Below are 22,254 nucleotides of genomic sequence, written 5' to 3' on the forward strand. Positions count from 1 at the left end.
AAAGCCTGTGGCTTTAGAGGGAAGGGGAATTGTTGCATTAATTCCTTCCCTTGGAATAAGTTTTCTGAGGTGAACCTCAATTTGGTCCAGCCATTTAAACATGGATCTGGTTACACAGGTGGCACTGATATTCATTTATACTAAGGCCAAGGTAGCCTCACAGGATTTATTTTAAGGAGACTGTCAGCCTGTCTAGAGGTTCCCTTTACTGAGAGGAGTCCTCAAATGTGAGAATAGTCTCTTTTCCCACCTTAGCTACCTGGATGTCAATTTTTGGTATTTCAGCCCAGCACTTAGGAAATTTGATTTCCCCTGGAAGAGTAATTTTTCGAGACATGGAAATTTCCAGAGAAACGGGTTTCTATTTGTCCTGAAGCCCTTTAAAGGCTTTTACATATAGGAAATACTTTTTTTCCCTGAGTTTCTAGACCTGAAAACATGTCCTGGACAGAATGTGACTACTGAACTTCAACCCCCATGGTGGGCCCACTGAATTTATGGACGGGGATTGCTTTGAAAAAAGGGAACTACTACTTCTTTGCACAGAGTGGAGACAGATTCAATGTCTCCTCCATCCAGTAAACCTCCTGATACCGAGCGAATAGAACTGCCAACATTTTTCTTTTCTTAGGTGCGGGAGGGGGGTAGCTGGGAAGTAAGTCTGAAAAGGATGCTATAGAGGATTTTATTTCAGTGGTAATGCAAACGAAAAGCTATGGTTTCCGTTCATGGGTTCCCATGACTGAAAGGTTAGACGGAACACATGAGCAGAACCCCGACGCCATATGCATCTTCCTCACACTATCAGAGGACGCCATGTTTTTGGGGCATCACCACTAAAACTGAAAGTGATGTCACCTGAGTGAATTTCAGAGGAGTGATAGCGGCTTTCTACAACAGAAGTAGCATGGTTAGGAAGTGTCAGAGGCCCGAAGCCAATCTCCGCTTTACCAGAGCAACACAGGAGAAGTTGCAATAGGACCCAGACCAGAGACCGAATAGGAGGTAAGATCTGGTGCATAGCGGAAGACTAGTCATCCCTGCAGTGCTACAGGTGTCTTGCAATGACTGTCTTCTCTCTTTGTATTGAAAGAAACACTTGTTTGGCTAACCTCAGCGACAATGTTTAAGGGAGTGGCCAGCTGTCAGCCAGATAACTGGATGGCTGCCTATCTCAAACTAGTCATAAAACAAAAGCAGTCAAAGCTAACCAAAATAATGGATCAAAAGTAGTCAAGAAATTTTTTTATTAAAAAAAAACAATCCATCTGAAAGTCCATCCATCTGAAAAAGAAAAACCAGACATTAACATACAGCATGGCACATTATAGTTTACTGTAGATAACTGCATTTTCTCTTTAACAGCATTATACCTTTTTTTCCTTGTAGTCAACTTCACGGTTAGTGCAGTGCAGACAAGGTGATACTTCCATTAAATCTGTAAAATATAAAATTCACTTTAAAACATTTCTGAAAAGAGAATCACAGATAGTGTAGTGTTATAAGACAAGCCTGCCCTCAGTTGAGGTCGTGGAGTACAGCACATTACAGATTAGTTTCTCATGCTATGTGAAACAGAAAAGTCTACATGCCTTAAGAACATCTGTTGAGTGTTTTGCTGTACTAGACCGTTGTGCTTAAGCCTACTTATAAATAGGTCTCCTTTATAAAAAAAAAAAAAAAAAAAAAATAACCGCCATGGGCAACAAGGACTTTCCAGGAGCAGATTAACAAATTGAAGCAGAGTTCTTACTGCTTGTCTTAATAAATGAAGCAGAATATCTAGTCTGGCAATCCCATATTAAGAACCAATTGCTCTGTGGTACAGCATAAAGCTAGCCATACACGTTAGAAAGAAACCACCCAAAAGGGTTTGGGGGGCAGGTTGGTCCAAAAAAATTTAAATAAAAAAAATTAAAATCTATAAATAAATAAATCTGTCAATGGTCCTAGTGGCAAAATACATTCACCTGTCCTGGCATGTCTGTTTTAGTGAAACCGTTATTTAGCATCCTTTCTTCACACTAAGTTTTGTGCCACTCATGTTATTCCTTCTGGAAATGTATGAATAAATTGACAAAAAAGTGTTTGTCAATGGGGTATGTAATTTGTTAGATTCTGTGTGTACATTCATTCTGACCTGTCTAATCGGTGCTAAGGGTTAACAGTTGTCAATTTATTCACACATTGAGGGACCCCAGTTAAGAAAAGATGCTTTTCTTTTTGTTACAGTGAATACTTGTATCCCCATTAAACATCATGTCAAGAGCAGACCGGTCCTCTTTTCTACATGTTTGCCAGCTAACCTACATACCTTAAACAAGACTGCGTAGTTTATGTCAGCCCGTGTCTAGATTCCATACCTAGAGGAAGGTAAACGTTAAGAATTGAATATGTGACCTTTTTTACACAACAAAAAAATATATACCTGGAAAAGTAATTAAATATCAAGTGACAATCTTGGGGCAATGTAAGGCAAGTCTACAAGTTTACTGAATTTAAACACGCAACGGAACCAAATACAGAATAGGACTGACTAAGGAAAAGAATATGCAGCACAGCCAAACTACTGCATGTTTAGAGGTGTCCATTATAAAGCTGTACATGTTTATTGAAATCTGTATAATCCTATCTTTATTATAGATAGATGTTAGCAGTACAGACTTGGACCTGGGGCTGCAGTTTAGTCTGCCAAGTTGTGTACTTCAAGAATATACTAAAGGGATAGAAATGCTAATGCAGCTTATTACATTCCATTCAGATTTCAATATAATGGGCTACAGAAGCTAAGGTGTGAAATGCTACTATTCCCATTAGTCCACAGAACTTCCTGCCTCAGCCAAGTTACTTCATTAAGACACAAGAGCCCAAACACCCCATTACATCCCAGTTTGTTTGCTACTTAAAGGTGCAAGATTAGAAAGATTTACTATATATTTTATTTCTTATTAGTTACAGATTGCACCTTTAAGCAGCAGCTGTATTCTGACATAACACTTCTGATTGGTTTTTAGAGTGAAATTACGAATATATACTTAAAACACAGCGCAGCACTTTATCAAGTTGACAGAATCCATGATCATTGCCATTTCACAACTTATCACACTGAGAAGAGAGAAGCTTCAGGTCCACACAGTGGACACTGAAGTACCTGAGCTACATTACAGGCACGGCTCTTGTAGACTATTAAAGTTGAATCATGATTCTTATAAATATCAGGAGTTGCACCATGTTTTTTTTTAAAAAGAAAAATCCTTAAATAGGCAAGTCACAACTGTTTAACACGCGTTTTACAGTATCAAAAGCTTAAGTCAGCAAATACAGGTAGCCCTTCACCATGACAAATGCAGGTCCTCATAAAGGAGCACACTATGTAACATCAAGTGCAGCGCGTCTGACACTAGCCAGTTTTGTGTAAACCCGAGTCCCAGAAAAACCTTTAAGAGGAAGCTTTTATAATGTACTGCAGCCCAATTCGGTCCCCAAGTCCTGGTCTTTAGGACTTACTACAGCCAAGGATGACTATGCATTGTTTATAAGGTGCTGTATATTCCATAATGCCAGGTCTGTAAACAGTCTCAGATCAGTGTTGGGACTGAGTCAGAATATAAACTTTGAGCACACCCTAGACTACTTTAGTCAAACTTCACGCACAATTTATATAAGGAACTAGCCTACTTAAAACTGGAGTAACTTTGTACATGCAGTACATAACGTGTGACTTACAGCCCCATATTCGTTCAGAGCAGCATTCTGCGGGCATTACAGCGGAAATCTCAGTCTTAGTTTGTTCCAGTTATTTGCAATCTGGGAAGCATAGTCCATTACACTAGGCCCTGAGCAAAAAACAAATGTATGTAAAACCAAATGTCCTAAGGCAATACAAGTGCTCAGATAACTTGAGGCTTTTTCCAATATCAGCCATATAGGTGAATTTGTTGGGGGAGGTAAAGAAAAAGAGAAAAAAGTTTTTGCACTGCAACGGATGAAATTTGTGGTGGAAATCCGGAGTAATAGGAATGGTGCAGATTTTAAAACACGAAGCAGAATAGGCTACAGCTAAATGGTTTGTAAACCAGTCACATGTACTGTACTAGACTGTTAGATTTTGTGTGGAATCCGTAACACATCAAAAAAATCTGAATGTGGCCCAATTATGAATGTGCCCCTGATGAATGCCAGACTAACTCTGGATCATTGGTTGAATTTATTGTTAACTAGATTGGCCAAAATGGAGTTCTAAAAAACATGCCTTAACCTCGTCCTGCCGCAGCCATTTTTCATTTTTTTTCCTCCCCACCTTCCAAAAGTCATAACTTTTTTTTATTTTTCCGCCGATATAGTAAGAGGGCTTGATTTTTGCGGAACGAGTTGTAGTTTTTCGTAGCACCATTTATTGTGCCATATAATGTAGGAAACTGGGGGAAAAAATTGTGGGGTAGCAAATGAAAAAAAAAAAAACAGCGATTCCTCCATTGTTTTTTGCGCTTAGTTTTTACGGAATTCACTGTGCAATTAAAACATTTTCACTTTATTCTGAGAGTCAAGATTACAGCGATACCAAATATAAGGTTTTTTCTATATTTTCCAAGTAAAAAACCTAAGTGTAAAAAATATAAATTTATTGTGTCGCCAAATTCTGAGAGCCATAATTTTTTTATTTAAGTGGTATGACTACTTATTTTTTGAGGGATAGGCTGGCTGTAGTTTTTAACCCCTTAGTGACCAGCCCATTTTAAGCCCTAATGACCAAGCTATTTTATTTATTTTTCTATAGTCGCATTCAAAGACCTATAACTTTATTTCTTAGTCTACATAGCTGTATGAGGACTTGTTTTTTGCGGGATTGGTTGTACTTTTTAATAGCACCATTTTTGGGTACATATAATTTATTTTGGGGGGGGGAGATTATAAAAAAAGCCCTGAAATTCCGCCATTGTTCTATGCGTTTTTAAATGGCTGCTGTTCTCTGTGCGGCGTAAATAACATGTTACCCTTATTCTATGGGTCGGTACGATTACGGCGATACCACATATGTAGAGGTTTTTTATGTTTTACAACTTTTGCACAATAAAAACACTTTTGAACAAAAATTATTTGTTTTTGCATCATCGCTTTCCAAGAGCCGTAATTTTTTTATTTTTCCATCAATGTAGTGATTTTTTGGGCTTGTTTTCTGCGGGACGAGACGTAGTTTTGATTGGTACTGTTTTGGGGTGCATGGGACTTGATTCATTTTTATTTTTACTTTTTTGGGGGACAATGGAAAAAAAATTGCAATTTCGCCATTGTTTTTTGTGGCTTTTTTTTTACGGTGTTTACCTTGCGGTTTAAATTACATATTAACTTTATTAATTTAGTCATTACGGTCACGGCGATACCATATAGGTGTACTTATTTATTTTTTACACTTTTACTAAATAAAACCACTTTATGGAGAAAAAAAAAATGGATTTCTTTTTTTACTGTAATTTTTATTACTAATCCTTATTTCACATTTATTATTTATTTCACTAGTCCCACTAGGGGACTTTACTGTGCGATCTTCAGATCGCTGCTATAATGCTCTGGTATACTTCGTATACCAGAGAATTATTGCCTGTCAGTGTAAATCTGACAGGCAATCTGTTAGGACGTGCCTCCGGCGCGTCCTAATAGGCATATGTCCAGGGCAGACCTGGGGGCTTTTATCAAGCCCCCGGCTGCCATGATACCCCATCGGAGACCCACGATTGCATTTGCGGGCCGCCGATGGATGACAGCGGGAGCTCACGCCCTCTGTAAACAAAGTTAAATGCCGCGGTTGCTATTGACAGCGGCATTTAACGGGTTAAACGGCCACGATCGAAGTAAACTTCAATCGCGGGCGTTGGAGCAGGAGCTCAGCTGTCTTTTTTTTACGGCGTACACCGTGCATGCTAAATAGTGATATATTGTAATAGTTCAGACTTTTATGGAAGTGGCAACACCAATTATGTTTATTTTTTTTACTATGCTCTCTAGGGGGGAAATGGGTAAAGGGTTTTTTTTTTAACTTAATTTTTTATTTTAGTCCCCCCAGGGGACTTCAACCAGTGATCGTTAGCACTATATACTGCAATACTAATGTGATTGACAGGCTACTATTAAGCCCTGCCAGAGGCAGCGCTTAATAGGAGCACAAAGACTTCAGACCTGGGGGCCTTCATTAGGCCCCCAGGCAGCCATAGCAACAATCGCCACCCCGCGATTGCATTGTGGGGGGGGGGAGCGATGAGCTGTTAGAAAGAGGGAGGTTACCCCCTCTAACGATCTAAATGCTGCGGTCGCTATTACTCAGAAGTGTCGGCTGTAACATACAGCAGACACCCGCATCGTATGGAGCGGGTTCACTCCGTGAGCCCGTTCCATACTTCCCCTACCCGTCTTTGGCGTATCGATACGTCAAATGTCGGGAAGGGGTTAAAGCAGATATGTCAGTTCAACATCCCTTTCTATGTAAAAGCAGCCAACCACTACAGGTCTGTACGACAAGTAGTCAAAACAGCACAAAAAAATAAAGTGTCGTCCACTGTTCTTGAGGGGAGCGCTCCCCCCTGCTATTCAGGCTGGTGATTCACAGGCTTCGGTGTATGCATGCACAGAGGAGCAAGGGACAACACCATTGATGAATACATAATGTTCTCTGAATTCTTTCAGCAGAGACCTAAAATGACAACATTTTACATAGGGCAGCATATTAAGCTGGCAGATCTGCTTTAAGGTTTTCTGAGGAATTTGACTTTACCACTGAGAATTGCACTTTTAGGAAAAGCTTGATGCATATAATGTCGAAAGCCACCAACATCATTGCCTCAAACAGTCCATGTTCTGGATTCAGGCATCTACCTTAACAGGCACTAAGTACGCAAGGTTTGAGGATAGTCAGCTTAAATATTAAAATTCATAGCCTGCCTAGTTTTACCTGTTTTTAAATGCACAATAATGTAGAATGGGGTGGAATGAGGTGTGGAAAGTCCCTCTTAAGATAAGGATTAAAATAAATCAGACATTCTCCATCAAGGTGTATAGGGATGTTATGTACACAACCTCAGCCGCTGATAAAGTTTCTGCTCTTGGACCTTTTCATATACTTTGGCATGAAGGCTTCAAATGGTGTTGTCTTGGACAACCCCAATGATCTTAAGAGCTGCTGCTGCAGCAATCAGCTGATGGTCAAGCTCCCAAGACCCCCAGAAAACTGCTGATATTTCAAAGGAAGTGGCTTTCTAAATGTAATATATGGTCACATATGCCAGTCTGAGCCAGCGCGAAGAGCTGCTAACAAGCAGTGGGTCATTAGTGGAGAACATTCTCTATGACATCTATATGCCCTTAAAGGCTATATGGACAGTTGTTACCCCGATAGGACAATACCTTTAGTCATTTTTTTTCCTCCCCACATTCCAAAAGTCACTTATTTTTCCATCTATATAGTCCTATGAGGGCTTGATTTTTTTGCAGGACGAGTTGGTTTTTCATGGCACCATTTGCTGTACCGTATGATGTACTAGGAAGTGAAGAACCAAATTTGTGTGGTAGAAAAAAAAAAAAAGCGATTGAGCGGTTCTCAGGTTTTGTTTTCACTTTTTACGGCATTCACTGGGCAATTAAAATGATATGCTAACTTTATTCTGCGGCGATACCAAATTTACAGTTTTAGTATTTTACAAAAAAAAAAAAAAGTATACAATTCATTGCGTCGCCAAATTGAGAGCCATAACTGAAGGCATATTTGCAGGACAAGCTGTAGGTTTTGATAGTACCACTTGGGGTACATGTTAGGTTTTGATCACTATTTAATTCTTTGTGGGAGATGAGGTATCCAAAAAAAAACCGCAATAGTCAGTTTACATTTTTGTACAGCGTTCATCGTGCTGGCTAAATAATGATATTTTGTAATAGTTCAGACATTAAGGGACGTTAGCGATGCAAATTGTTTAAACGCTTTTCACCATAAAGGGTTGTAAAAAAAATAAAAATATATTTTTTTGTTAACTGACTTTAAGCAGCGATTGCTTGGCTTTCTAACAGGCTTAATAGTAGCTTGTCAGAAAAACAGGCGGGGCTTAATAGAAGCACAAATATTGGCAGACCTGGGGGCCTTTATTAGACCCCCAGGCTACCATAGCCATCAGAACCTTGCGATGGTGTCATGGGGGGTGGAGATAGGATGTTAAGAGGGGGATCAACCACCTCCTAATATTTTGAATGCCACGGTCGCTATTGACTGCATTTAATGGGTTAACCGAGGATCAGGCTCGAGCGCGATCCCACTGGTTACAGTGAAAAGTTGGCTGTAACAAAGCAGACACCCGCTTTGTATGGAGCAGGCTCAGCATGTGTGCCTGCTATACACTTCCCGTACCCGGCTATGACCTAACTGTCATATGTTAAGGGGTTAAGGGATCAAGGAGATTATGTAGAAAATTGCAAAAGTCTCCGTAATGAAAAATACTAAGGTGTTTTAAGTTAATGAATAAACGGCCATTTAAAAAAAATTGCTATTGAAAAAAAGTTGACAACGTGCATTAGGGATGTGGAATAGTGAAAAGTACTGTATTTACTGCAATCCTTTAGATTGTACCTCACTGGTAACTCAAAAAAAAAAAGTTTTAGCATTCCAGAGTTGTCAAAAAGAATTATCCATTTCCAGTTGACTTAATGGGCACGGCATTAATTGGTCATAGGTTTACTATTAGGAATTCATTATGAGAAGGTAACATTTTAAGAACCCTTTCCACTCCAAGTGAATGTGTTCCACTGCTGACAACCAACTATATTGTTTTGATATAAAATAGGACACTGGCAAAGTTTTAGAATAGCCCCAGTTTTAGAATATCAATTAGGAGACCGGTCATTATCACGTTTTAGTGTATAGAAAACCTAATAAGCTTATATAAAAATGTTCCAAGTACTTCCTATAGGCACAAGTTAGTTGACCATTGCAACATTGAGACTTTATGCCCTTTGAAGGCAATGTATCAGTTATGCATTGAAGATGACATTTTTCGAACTCTTCAGACTTTCGGGAGCTTATAAAGTATGTTGTCTTCTAAAGCAAACCTTACCCAACGCAAAGTAAAAATTCAACGTCAAAGATCCACCAACATCCATTTAACACAAGACTGGTCAACTTTTGCAAGACCAATACCCACTCCAACAGTGATTTCTGCCAGGTACAGTAGCAATGAAATCCTGCAGGCAAGTAAATGCCCGCTATGCCATTTAGCATCATACTTTGTGCTAATTTGAGCAATTCATACAAAAACCTTAAGTGCTGCTCTGTATTTCATTCAACAGAAGTGTTATGTCAGAATGGCAATGTTACACAATATTTCACCAAGGTAGAGTATTTATGTACCTACCTGGACATGGTCCGCACTGAGCATCTTGAAGCGGCACTACTACATCCGGGATCCTATAAGTCCTTTGGTAGCACTATGTTCCTCAAAGTTATGCACTGCAGAACTGCTTGCTACAGATGGCCACTAAGATTGTAAGGGCAATTGAAGTAGCTAAAACTCCAGTAAAAAACAAGTAAACGCGTTCCCATGCCTCCGGCTGCCAAGATCACAGCGCTGATGTACACATCTTTACCAGGATTAAGTGTAGAAGACTTTAATATGAAGTATTAGTCAACTGGCCGATTTTAACCGGTTGCTGAATCTTGCTTTAATGGCAAGTACATGTATTATTTATTTATTTTTCTTTTAAAAAGGCCATAAAATGCTTGCCAGCTAGCAAGATTACTGATGGCATTTGCTATAAACTGAGTCATAACTCAGAAATTACATTTAAAAAAAACAGTTATCATTTCAGTTACTGTCCATTCTGTTAGAACTACAATTATGTACCAAAGTACATGTTTGATCTGGCCTTGATAAAAAAAAAAAATAAAAAAACTTAAGTGCTCAAGAATAGTTAAAAATATAAATATCCTCCCAACAACTAGGTTCTTAAACATATATTGATTTTCTTCTCCAGTGAGAAACTGGAAATGCAGTATTCAGGTTGCGATTGATACAAAGCATTCGCTAATGCATGAGACTATTGTAGTTTACGTGGTTAAACCCCAATCTTACACTCTAATGGGAGCATGAAATAAATTTACCTTTATACTGACGTGTTATACTTGAGTATTCCAACTACAAAACCACTTTTCAATAAAGAGAACCTGGCAATCTGCCAATTGCTTTGGATGAAGCTCTAGGATACCTTCAGCTAACATATGGGATCACCATGGGAAGCTGCAGTGACAAATATGCAGTCCATGGCCAGGGAGATTCCAGAGTGGAAGCCTTTCTCTGTTCTGGCTAATTGAGGTAGGAGTCGTGTAGGCCACAAGGAAAGGGTCTGCCTTCAGGAGAAACTAATAAAATAAAGTTTCAAGTATATAGTGTATATAAACTAGTTTGTAGTGGACTAACGGCTGCACACAGAACTAAAAGCCTTAAATAGGCTGTCACCAGTTTAGAACTGCTCTATCTCCTACCTAATCTAATAGGTGCTTTGTTGTAGATTACTACTGTCGTTTTTTGTTATGAACATTAAGACTTATGCAAATTTGTTCTTAATGCCCAACTGGGTGTTTACTTTTCACCAAGTGGGCATTGTCAAGAAAAGTGTATGACTGACCAAAGTAAAAATTATCGAATTTGCATAAATCGTAAAAGGTCCATAACTTGGTCAAAAATAAAAGTTGAAAAAAAACAAAGCAGTAGTTATCTACATCACAGCACCTATTAGATTAGGTAGGAAATCGTGAAGTTATAAACTGGTGACTGTCTTTATATGTAGATCCACCAGTGTGTAAACATTGGTATATATATGTGTTCTGGTATTTAAAAAAAAGTTGCAAAAGGGCCAAAGTGATAAGTCTTTTCCGCCACCCTCACCTGTGGGAAGGAGTGTCCTTGGGGAAAGGGGCATAGCTACTGAGGCCTGAAAAATTTATTATACGCTATGCCAGATAAATTTATAGTGAAAATCCATGCTCATAGCTGGAGTAAATTTCACTCTATGGGACATGGCAAGGTGGAGGCCTGTGTTGGGCCCCTACCTTGCCCTTCCCCCTATTAGGCTATCCCCCCTCCCCACTTGGACAAAAACCAGACACACCATACTCTAAGAACTCCTTCAGCTCACTTATCACTCGAGCCACTTATGCAATGTAATGCTGGGCAACATCAAGATGTGGAACACGACGCAGTTATGGTGACATTTAAGAGCTGCGTCAAATGTAAGGCCCCGACACTGTCCAGTGTCAGAACCTTGTACATGCAGAGCTAAAGTGATGAGGGAGACAGGGAGGGGGCTTGTTTTTGTTTTTTAAATTTTATCGATGGGGGTGTATGGCGCATGGCTGCGGTTGTGGAGCCAATTGTGGCACGCTATCCAGGCTGAAACATGCAACACATTTATTAAGAGGCTTCAGCCTCTTAAATGCATGTCGCAAATTACTAAATACTTCCTATTAAGACTGGCATATTTAAATGCCAGTCTTAATTCCCCTTTAGAGTTCAGCATCTTAAGCATCTCATTAATTTAAAAATCTACATGGAAAACTAGCATTTAGATTTTTCTTTAGCAGCTTGCCTTTCTCAGATGCAATTATGTCGTTTAATAAAAGCAGGGAATCTCTCACTGAGCAACAGCGATTTCCAAGCTGCATCTTACAGATCTATACAGCATAAAATTGGGGTTTAGTTGAAACATTTGCAGTGCATGAATGGCAATACCAGATTACCTTGCTTGATAAGTACTAATTCTCAAAAGTCTTTCAGTATCTAAAATATCAGATACATCTATCTTTAGCATGGCCCTGCCTTAAAGGTTGTCCCTTTTGTCCAACCAAGAACAGCTTTGCCCCTTATGCAGTGAATGGTTGCAAGTAGAACACTTCCAACTATACTAGTCCAAATAGACAATACCATTTTGTACAGAACAAGACATGGGACTGAACTTAATCCCAGACTAAGTACTAGAGCTTTGAGAAATTGCCTACTCCTGGGACATTGATGAGGCTTTACATATTTTTCCAAGACACTGAAATTTAAAGAGACAGAATTAACCTTGGAGAAAAACCAGTCAAATGTGGTCACGGCGTCCTTAAACAAAGAATCATTCAAGTTAGCTTAATCCCAGGATTTTCTATGTATTACATCCCTGCCAAGTTTGCAGCCGAAAAAAAAAATTAAAAAAATTACAAATCTGTATATCACTAGTAAGCAGTTTCCACAAGAATTAAATCTTAAAGATGATCTGTCATTGCGATGTCCTGAAAGGTGCGCCGGAGGTTCTGGAGTATGAAATGGGACGGACTTATAGGGATTGTGGGGTAGGGGGAAATACCATTTTTGGATGAGGCGGCAGGCTAATATGTGTTGATTTTTGTTAAGTTAACAGCTCACCACTTCAGTGTATTACCTATGCTTTGAGATCTGATGTAACTTGTAGCTGTTGATTTGTGGGGAGAGGGAGGTGGCAGCCATGCTGGGAATTCATTATTATGCTGGGATTCACAAACAAGAGTTGATGGCCTACACTCCGTGAATACATAGACTTGAGATCTATAGGACTGGGCAATTATCTTGCAGTGAGAAACCTTGGAGTCGGAGATTTAGATCTGGGTACGCATGGCTGGCACTTCACTGTGCCTTATTATGACATGTATAGTATTGGCTGCAGGAGTGGATGCTGTATTGTTGGGAAAAAAATGTTGTAAACTGAATAAAAACGTTACAAAAAAAAAAAAAGATCTGTCATTAAGGCAGCACCTTAACAGTGCAAGAGGTTGGTCCCTTCTCTGAAGGTAAAACGGTCCAGGGATTCTCTCCTGGACTGCTCTGGAAGTTCGTGCCCCCACAAAACAAAAAGATGCATATCATGTTCTCTAGGTACTCTTTGGCTTTCAGTATTCCTGGAATTGCTTGAATAAAAATAATTACATATAAACAGTCAATCTATATAAAACTTTATTTAAGGTACAGTAATATATGATTAACAAGGACTGCAAAATGCAAATCCTGTTAATTCTTTAATTATAACCAATTCTTGTATAATTTACCAGAAAGATACAGACCATGTTGTATAGAGCAGAAGGCTTGTTTCATACACAGCGTTGCGAGTGGCGTTCTGTGCAGTCAGATGTTACATTAAAGTCTATAGTAAAACCTATAAAGTACTTCATACACTGATTAGGTTTGTGGCAATTTTGTTGTCAGTGCAGTTCCCAAAACAGTATGCATCTAGTTGCAGGTTTTTTCCCAATAGGCTTTTCTATAGGACTTAAACGCCAAAAAGATGGCAAACAAAAACAAACGACACCAAAAATTCCCCAAAAAAAACACCAAAAACGCATGTTACATTTATATTGGCCGTTTAAAAACACCAGGCAACATCTGTGAGAATGAAGCTTAAATGTTTTTAGGCATTACATAATTGTTTATCTAAAGGATGTAACAATTTCTAGCAAAATGCTAGACATCTAAAAGGCTGGAAGTATTATACAAATGTGACAACCAAAGAGCCTGTTCACATAAGCGTCTGGTGTCGTTTGGGATTTCTGTTTATCTAATATGTCAGAGGAACAGATTAACAGTAAGCCAAACGGAAACTATAGTTTGTTTGCATTACTATTGATTTCAATAGTAATGCTTCAGTTTGTTGGTTTCTGCTCCGTAAAGCTTCCGTTTTTTTCATTGAAACAATAGCGCAGTCAACTAAGCTATTGTTTCAGTTAAACAGAAACTTTGTTACGAAAACAAACAGAAATTGAAACATTACCATTGAAATCAATGGTAATACAAACGGAAGCTAGTTTCCGTTCTTGACGGAATAGATGAACAGAAACCCCAAACTGTACCAGACGCTGGTGTAGACAGACCCTTTGAGTGAAGAATTGAAGTTAGCCAAGTGTATCTAGAACTACTATACAAAGGATTTGTTTAAATGCAAAGTGGATTTAATTTTAGGTTGCGTCTTGAGTAATGTTCACACGTACAGAAAACCCTGAAGCGAACAGGTCTTTCTAGCAATTTTATTTTAAATTCCCATTTACATGTTTTTTTCACAAGCCAATAATTCCTTACCCCTGGTATATGCGGCATGTTCCTAGTTTTGGGAAAGACTAAAAGGCAATTGTGGTTTTTACATGCATTACTACCACGAGGCTGATTACCATAAAAGTGATTGTAAAAAAAACGGATCTCCACAAAAACTGAATTTAGTCAGCTTTGATATGCTGCAGTAGTACGGGCATACAAATAGTTTTATTTATTTAAAAAAAAATTAAAGCCATTGCCAGCTAAAAACAAAGTTTGGCAAGATAATTCAATGTGAACAAGTTCTGCACATTAAAGCCTATATTTTGCATTGCATATTTTATGGGCCAAAATTATTTTCAGAATTCAGGAGGGGCCAGAGAAAAAGACGCTGTCTGACAATGAGCTCTGAACAGCATCAAGCAACTTGCAAGAGGAAGAAAGATGGTGCAAAACTAAAAATTTACATATATTATATGCAATGCTAAAAAAATAAAAAAGGGGTCAGACTTTAAGACCACAAGGGCAGACATTTATAAAAACAAAGAATCTTAAAAGGTAACTAAACATTTAAACATCTGACTCGTAAGAAGTTTTGATCGCTCTGAGCACCGACATGTCAGAAGTTTGTTGAACATTTAGTTACACTAAGTTCCTCTTACAACAGCCAATTTTTGGCCAGTGCAACAAGCGCCGATCGAGACAGTACTTTGATCGGTGCTAGTTTGGCTCCAGTCACAAGGAGCCATGTATGGGGTCGAGTGCTCGTTACTACGATTGCTCGTCCATACATCGTCGGCAGCAATTCTCCGTTTACAGAGGGAGATGTGTTGCCAACAACGAAAATTTGTCTTTCATAACAATACGATCAGCAGATGATCGAGAATTTGCTCAGTCATCTGCTGATCGCTGCCCTGTATACACAAGGCAATCATTGGCAATGAGCATGCTATGAACAATAGTTTACCCAATAATTGGCCGTTGTAAAGGGGCCTTCACAGGCAATACTAGGCTTTTGCCACCATACGTCATAAGCTTAGTAAACAGACGTTGCCATTCCGCTTGCATAAGTACAAGGCAATTTAAATGTTTGTTTTAACTTTTCAAAGAGAACCCTTCACTAGCCCATACATGTGCAGCTAAGTGCACCGTGTTATAGGCGCGGCTGCACAGACCCTGGGGCACTTTAAACTACCTGTCTAGCCTCCTGTTTAAGATTTGGGTGCACTTCTAGTTTGCGCTCGATATGTGGATTATCCGCTGTACTGTCAGTGGGGTGTTTCTTTTCATGGAGAGGGCAGGGGTGTGATACTTCCTAGCTGATTGGACAGTGTCAGAGTGGCTTTTGCTGTGATCTCACGTGAGATCAGTCTTGTGATCACTGTCTGACAAAAGCTGGAGAGGGGAGTGCACACGTGCAGTTTTGACTCCGCCGCCACGGAACAGGTGAAGAATGTGATTGTGCAAAGTATTACGCCCCACCCTTCCCGTTCCGTGAAAGGAAACACCCCTCTGACCGTACAGGGGGGGGTAACTTACATATCGAGCGCCAAATAACAGTGCCGATATGTCAAACAGAGGCTATACAGGTAGCTTAAAGTGCCCCTAGGTCTGTGCAGAAGCGCCTATAAGATGGTGCACTCCACTGCTCATGTATGGCCTTAGAGAAAGGTTATCTGAGGAATAAAAGCATGGCATATCTTGCTTTGTACATTTATGTTGGCCACTACATATAGGAGGTTCTCCAGAATTGTCAAATTTGCTCATCTAAAGGAAAGCGGAAAGTTACTCCAGAAACAGCCTAGTATTACTTCAGAAAGGAGTTTCTCTTCACTTTCTACTGAAATTTAGTGTCAAATTTTGACTATGCCACAATGTTACTTGCCTAGGGAAATATTATAGTCCCATTTAAAAAAAGGTACTGATCATATGGTTACCCAAAACAATAAGCATTCCACATTTTTTATTTATAAGTTTTTTTTTAATACAACGGATTACAAGGACAAATTTCATGGAGCTTCTACTCAAGTCACAATACTCAAATACATAACGATTGGTGCGCTATTATAATCGGACCTAGAACACTAGGCAGATAACCACACATTTAGAATTAAACCACCATCTTGACAATACCACAGACAGCCACATTTGTGCTGCACAGAATGGTTAAAATTTACGGCGTGGGGCTGCTTATCAGGTTTTTAGTGTCACAGGTGGCATCACAGAGGCAAGGTAAGTCATGCTGTAGTCTTACCAGGCCCAGTCAAGGAGGTCTTTTGCAGCTTCTGAGAGCTGTTATCCCAGTCAACTGACGAAAATGGCAAATGTTCAAGAGTGTTGTATAGCATCCAGTATACCTCAAGCACAGTTTAAAAAAAAATATATAAAAAAGGGGAGCTAAGGGAATCCACATAAACGGTCATAAAACAAATGAGAAAGTGTCACAAATCAAATCTGCATATATTAACTGGCTTTACAAATACTGGGTTAAGCAAAGGCATCCATAAAAATGTTACCTCCTCGCTAAAATGCAAGTTTAAAAAAAAAATATTAAACAAAAGTTAACATTAGATTTAAGGGAATCTGTTTAGAACCTGGCTTTTTTGTTTGGCCCTTCATAATCCTCTCTCCCCCTGCCATAAGCTCCAGCACCTGCTGCAGGAGTTACAGCCCCAATCCCTCTGGAAGCCTGTGCATTGGGAGTCCCTGCATTGCTCTGGACAAACCGATCATTGCGCTATTGAAAACCAAATTCAGTTCATTACAGAAGAAGAAGTCCATGTGTAAAGTATGTTATTTTTTGAAAGGGTCCCGTAGTCAAGGTTCGTCGATACAATCACCAGTGAGCCGATCCACAGGCACGAGGAACATAGAAAGGAAAAAAGGGTAATTTGCAAATTAGTTAAGTATCACACATTCCATGAGATACGCTCCCATAAATGATAAAGGTCAGCGGTGTCAGACTTGTAGCTGTGCTCCAAAAAAGCACACAAGATGAGCAACTTGGGAGTTATAATGCTACAGTCAAGTTACATTATAAAGGCACTTAAGTATACAGGCCAAGTACCTTTAGTCTTTGTAACCAGAACAAATCATGACCCTACATGTATAAATAAAAATCAAACCTATAAGTTTATGGCCCTGTATGCTTACTGGTAGTACAGAACTAGAAGCTACTGCATGGCCCTGCAGAATTATACCATTAATATTGATCACCATGAAAATAAAAATCATAGTGTCATTTAACACTTCAGAGTACCAATATGTGGAACACTGCGCATGTACAATGCTAAGTATAAAACATTGCTAGCTCATACATACTCTTGAAAGCAACCAACATTGCTTACCAGTACATACCCAGAAGGTGCATCTAGAGCAGTGCTTCTCAAACCGACACCTAGTTTGAAGGCAGTTTTGATAAGAGTGATCACATGCAGATCTCTCCAGCAGCAGCAACCCAGTAAGAGCTTGGCACTTTATAAGGTTGAAATTCAGTAGTTTGGGTGGTATTTTGTGCGCCAAGACGGAATACTGATATTGCACGTTTTGCTCCATCCAGTAGCAAAGCAGTACAAGCAGGATTGCAAAAAGAATGGTTGTGGATATTGAACTACATAAGAATCTCAACCAAGGGAGGACTGCGAAGAGTTCAATTCAAATACAGGACTAAAGATGGGTTGCCACACAACACTGCAGATTTTCTACAACAGAATTCTGTACGAAAATGCAACAGCATTTACAGTAGCAGCAAGGGCTGTCACCAGATTATAAGTGCCCTATCTCCTACATAATCTGATCGGCGCTGTAATGTAGATAAGTGGTTTTTATTTTGAAAAACAATAACTTTAGAGCAAGTTATGATCAATTTTAGATTTATGCTAATGACTAATAGACAACTGGCCGTGTTTTTACTTTTTACCAAGTGGGCGTTGTACAGAGGAGTGTATGATGCTGACCAATCAGTGGCCAATCAGCGTCATACACTTCTCATTGTTCCAGCCCAGCTTCTTTCACTGTACAATCGCACTAACAATGGGTTGGAACAATGAGAAATGTATGATGCTGATTGGCCACTGATTGGTCAGAGTCATACACTCAGTCTCTGTACAATACCCAGTTAATTTTAAAAAAACGAATTAGCATAAATCTAAAATTGCTTGTAAACTTGCTCAAAAATGAGTTTTTCAAAATAAAAACCACTGCTGTCACCTACATTACAGCACCGATCACATTATGTAGGAGATGGGGCACTTATAATCTGGTGACAGAGCCTCTAATTCGATTTGTAAAATGTCAGTCAGACGAGGCAAAACTAAATTGCAGATAAATTGTGCAACACTTGCTCTGCAGTTCGACTTTCAAATCCTCGGCATGTCAATTTATGCTGCGTAATCCGTGCAGAGATAATGCATGTTGGGCCAATAGACTACAATGGGGAGCATAACTTCTGCACTAAAAATCACAAGTCGAGTGGTGTTACAGTTTGTACAGCGATTACAGAATTGCAGCCAACCACAAACTCGCAGGTGCACAAAGCTTGCTTCACTCTAAATCTGCAGGTAAAACTGCGGTGGAATCCTCAGGGAAAAAAGTGCTATTTGCTGACCATTTGATTGGTTTGACTAATTTACCTTCCGTTCTCAGACTCTGTTATAGATTTTCTGTTAGAGAATATGGAGCGCCTCCTGCCTGTGAGAACATACACTAACAGACTCATTTGGCTCAGTTTCACCCCTTCCTGCCAGACATTTTTCGGTTTCATTGTTTTCTCCATGCTTGCCAAAAGCCATTCATTTAACATTTGTTGAGTCATATGATAGCTATTTTGCAGGATAAGTGGTAGTTTTTAATGGCACCATCTCATGTACCATATACTATACTAGGAAACAAACATTTTGTGGGGCAAACAAAAATGCAAAATTTTCAATTTTTTGGGGGTTTTGTTTACACTGTTTTAATGCTGCAGGTCAATACGATTACAGCTATACCAAGTTTATATTTTTTCTTTTGAGACTTCGAATATGGCAACAATTTTGTTTAACGAATAGTTATGATTGTGAGACCCATAGCTGCCGATGGAGCTGTGTGAGGGCTTGTTTTTTGCTGGGTTAAATTTTTATTGGTACCTTTTTGGTGTACGCATGACTGACATTTTTTGGGAGGTAATGTGACCCCAAAAGAATATATAAATTCTGGAGATTTTTTTATGGCACTCACCTTGCAGGTTAACCTCTTAGTGACCAGCTTATTTTAGGCCCTAACTACCAAGCCTTTATTTTTTTTAATAGTCGCATTCAAAAAGCTATAACTTATTTTTCCGTCATAGCTGTATGAGGAGTTGTTTTGCGGGTTTAGTTGTACTTTTTAATGGCACCAATTTGGGGTACATATTTTTTTATTAACTTATGAATGTCTTGGGGGGGTGGGGGGATAGAAGACTCCTGAAATTTCAACATTGTTCTATGCGTTTTAAAGTGACACCGTTCACTGTGCGGCTTAACTCATGACCTTTATTCTATGGGTCGTACGATTAGGACGATGCCACACATGTACAGGTTTATGTTTTACGACTTCTGCACAATAAAAACACTTGAACTAAAATTTTGTTTTTGCATTGTCTTTTTCCCAAGAGACGTAATTTTTTATTTTTCCATCAATGTAGTGATTTTTTGGGCTTGTTTTTGTGGGACGAGACGTAGTTTTCATTGGTACTGTTTTGGGGTACATGGGACTTGATCAAATTATGAGTTTGGGGCAATGGGAAAAAAAATTGCTTTCACTATTGTTTTTTTGCGAATTTTTTTTAATGTGTTCACCTTGCGGTTTAAATTACATATTAACTTTATTTGAGTCATTACGGTCGCGGCGATACCATGTGTACTTTTATTTATTTTTTACACTTACTAAATAACACCACTTTATGGGAAAAAAATATTTTTTTACTGTCATTTAATTTCATTTCACATTACTTATTTTTTTTAGTCCCACTAGGGGACTTTACTATGCGATCTTCAGATCGCTGCTATAAGGGTATGTGCACACGATAGCAGGCATTTACTTCTGAAAAGACACTGTTTTCATGAGAAAACAGCTGCCTCGTTTCAGCCGTAATTCCTCCTCCTCGCATTTTGCGAGGCTTCTCTGACAGCCGTAAATTTTGAGCTGCTCTTCATTGAGTTCAATGAAGAACGGCTCAAATTACATCTGAAAGAAGTGTCCTGCACTTTTTGCCGAGGCTGTATTTTTACGCGTCGTCGTTTGACAGCTGTCAAACGACGACGCGTAAATGACAGGTCGTTTGCCGACGTATTGTAGCCCTATTTTCAGATGTAAAACGAGGCATAATACGCCACGTTTACGCCTGAAAATAGGTCGTGTGAACCCAGCCTAAAGCTTTAGTATACTTCGTATACCAAAGCATTATGGCCTGTCAGTGTAAATCTGACAGGCTATTAGGACATGCCTCTGGCATGTCCTAATAGGCATGTGCCCAGGGCAGACCTGGGGGCTTTTATAACCCCCCGACTGCCATGACACCATCAGAGGCCTGCAATTGCATTTGTGGGACGCCGATGGGTGACAGAGGGCGCTCCCTCCCTCTGTAAACAAGTGAAATGCTGCTATTGCCCGCGGCATTTAACTGGTTAAACGGCCGCAAACTAAGTCAACTTCGATCGCGGTCATTGGAGCAGGAGTCTGGCTGTCAAGGCAGAGCCCTAGCTCCCAGCCTGCAAAGGACACCCGTGCAGGGCTTAGACTGGGCTGCCGTGAAAAGGAGACGGCCTAGCCATAGGCACCTTAGTGACCACCACGAAAAGGCGTATTGGTGGTCACTGAGGGTTAAATCTTATAATGTAATCCTTTACACAAACGCGGCAATAGTTAAATTTTTCTGATTACGTTAGAGAAGCAGGAAGGATTTTACTGCTTTAGGAATAAAGGAAAAAAATAAATAAATTGTCTGCCATTGACCATGGCAGTAAACTGAGGCCCCATGCACACAGCTGTGCCCATAATCTGTGAGATTACAGGCACGGTCAGCCACCCGCATTTACAAAGTATGGGAGCACGGTCTGTAAAAAGCGAAAGCTAGGACATGTCCTATCTTTTGTGGAGGCTTTCTACAGCCTGGATACCTTCCCGCAAATATAAGGGAAGGTGCCCATGTGCAACAGAAAATGGATCTGTAATAGCGGACCGCAATTACAGACGAAATCTACAGTCAAGTGCATGGGGCCAAAACCAGCAAGAGTCTTGAGTCATCTCTGATGAAGTGTTTGAGCAAAGTGTCAGCTATAATATACAGCTGGCACTTGCGGCATATGGTGTAGGCTCAGCTTGTGAGCATCCTCCATACTTCTCCCTGCCACAATAAAATGACAGGACGGGATTGGTTCCAGAGACTAGCAGAAAATTTAAGCAATATTCTTAACCTTGCCAATGCCTTTAACTGGTGAAGAACCAATAGAATGTTTGAGAAGCACTGATCTAGAGAAATTTTAATTTAGCAATGTGAATCAAATGGCACTCAACTTCGAAGCTTGCGTACATATAATAACCGTGGCCACGTGTGGATGATATAGTTTGATGCAGTGATGCAGTCATTGACATGTAATATAGCCCTGTACATAAGGCTGTTCATGACATTACTGCAGTCAATGGATCAACTTTTTTTGATGCATGATAAGCATGGAAGACTGAAATTCTATTACATAAGAAATCCCTCGAGTCAAGATTTTACATACACCGGAGGCTGCAAGAAAGGACAATCAACAGCTGATCATCCAGATTGCTCATTGCAGTTGCTCTGATCAAGCATTTCATGGAACAGTAAGAAATTCAAAGTGATTGAACTGAACTATAGTCACAAATCCCTCATCTAAACCAAGTCTGCAGAAATGATGCAGACCATCTATAAAATAGCTGTGCAATAGCACAGCTGGGAGTGAAAGGACTACATGTTAAACAGCAGCTGCTTTAAGATTCTGATCATGATCAGAGTACAGGAAGAGCACTGAAAGGGTAGTCAATTTGGAAAGGTATCCATACGAAAATTGTGAATACTAGTAAGCTATTTGTTCAAGAGCCAAGTTCATGGACAAGCCTGTGACTTGTGCAGCAGATAAACCATGCCCCACAAATAGAATCTGCAGCAGTGCATCCTACAGGAAAATGCCTATCTACATTTGCT

General features: G+C 39.6%; 1 protein-coding gene across 2 annotated transcripts in view; it reads right to left on the reverse strand.

Moving 5' to 3' along the window:
- Window positions 1-1,230: 1,230 nt before the first annotated feature.
- SFPQ (splicing factor proline and glutamine rich) overlaps window positions 1,231-22,254 on the reverse strand; it is a 33,644-nt gene continuing 12,620 nt past the window's right edge. The window contains exons 10-12 of one of the 2 annotated variants that reach the window (XR_012881480.1): window positions 2,315-2,363; window positions 1,374-1,438; window positions 1,231-1,284 (exon numbers count right to left, since the gene is read on the reverse strand). Coding sequence is in view for 1 of the 2 variants with exons in the window: in XM_075853351.1 (XP_075709466.1) it covers window positions 16,651-16,800 (150 nt within the window). In the remaining variant the exon portion in view is untranslated. Of the gene's footprint in view, window positions 1,285-1,373; window positions 1,439-2,314; window positions 2,364-14,044; window positions 16,801-22,254 lie in introns of those variants that run through there. The other variant, XM_075853351.1, reaches the window with a different exon arrangement.

Source organism: Rhinoderma darwinii, chromosome 2 (assembly GCF_050947455.1).
Source record: "Rhinoderma darwinii isolate aRhiDar2 chromosome 2, aRhiDar2.hap1, whole genome shotgun sequence".
Classification (NCBI taxonomy): domain Eukaryota; kingdom Metazoa; phylum Chordata; class Amphibia; order Anura; family Rhinodermatidae; genus Rhinoderma; species Rhinoderma darwinii.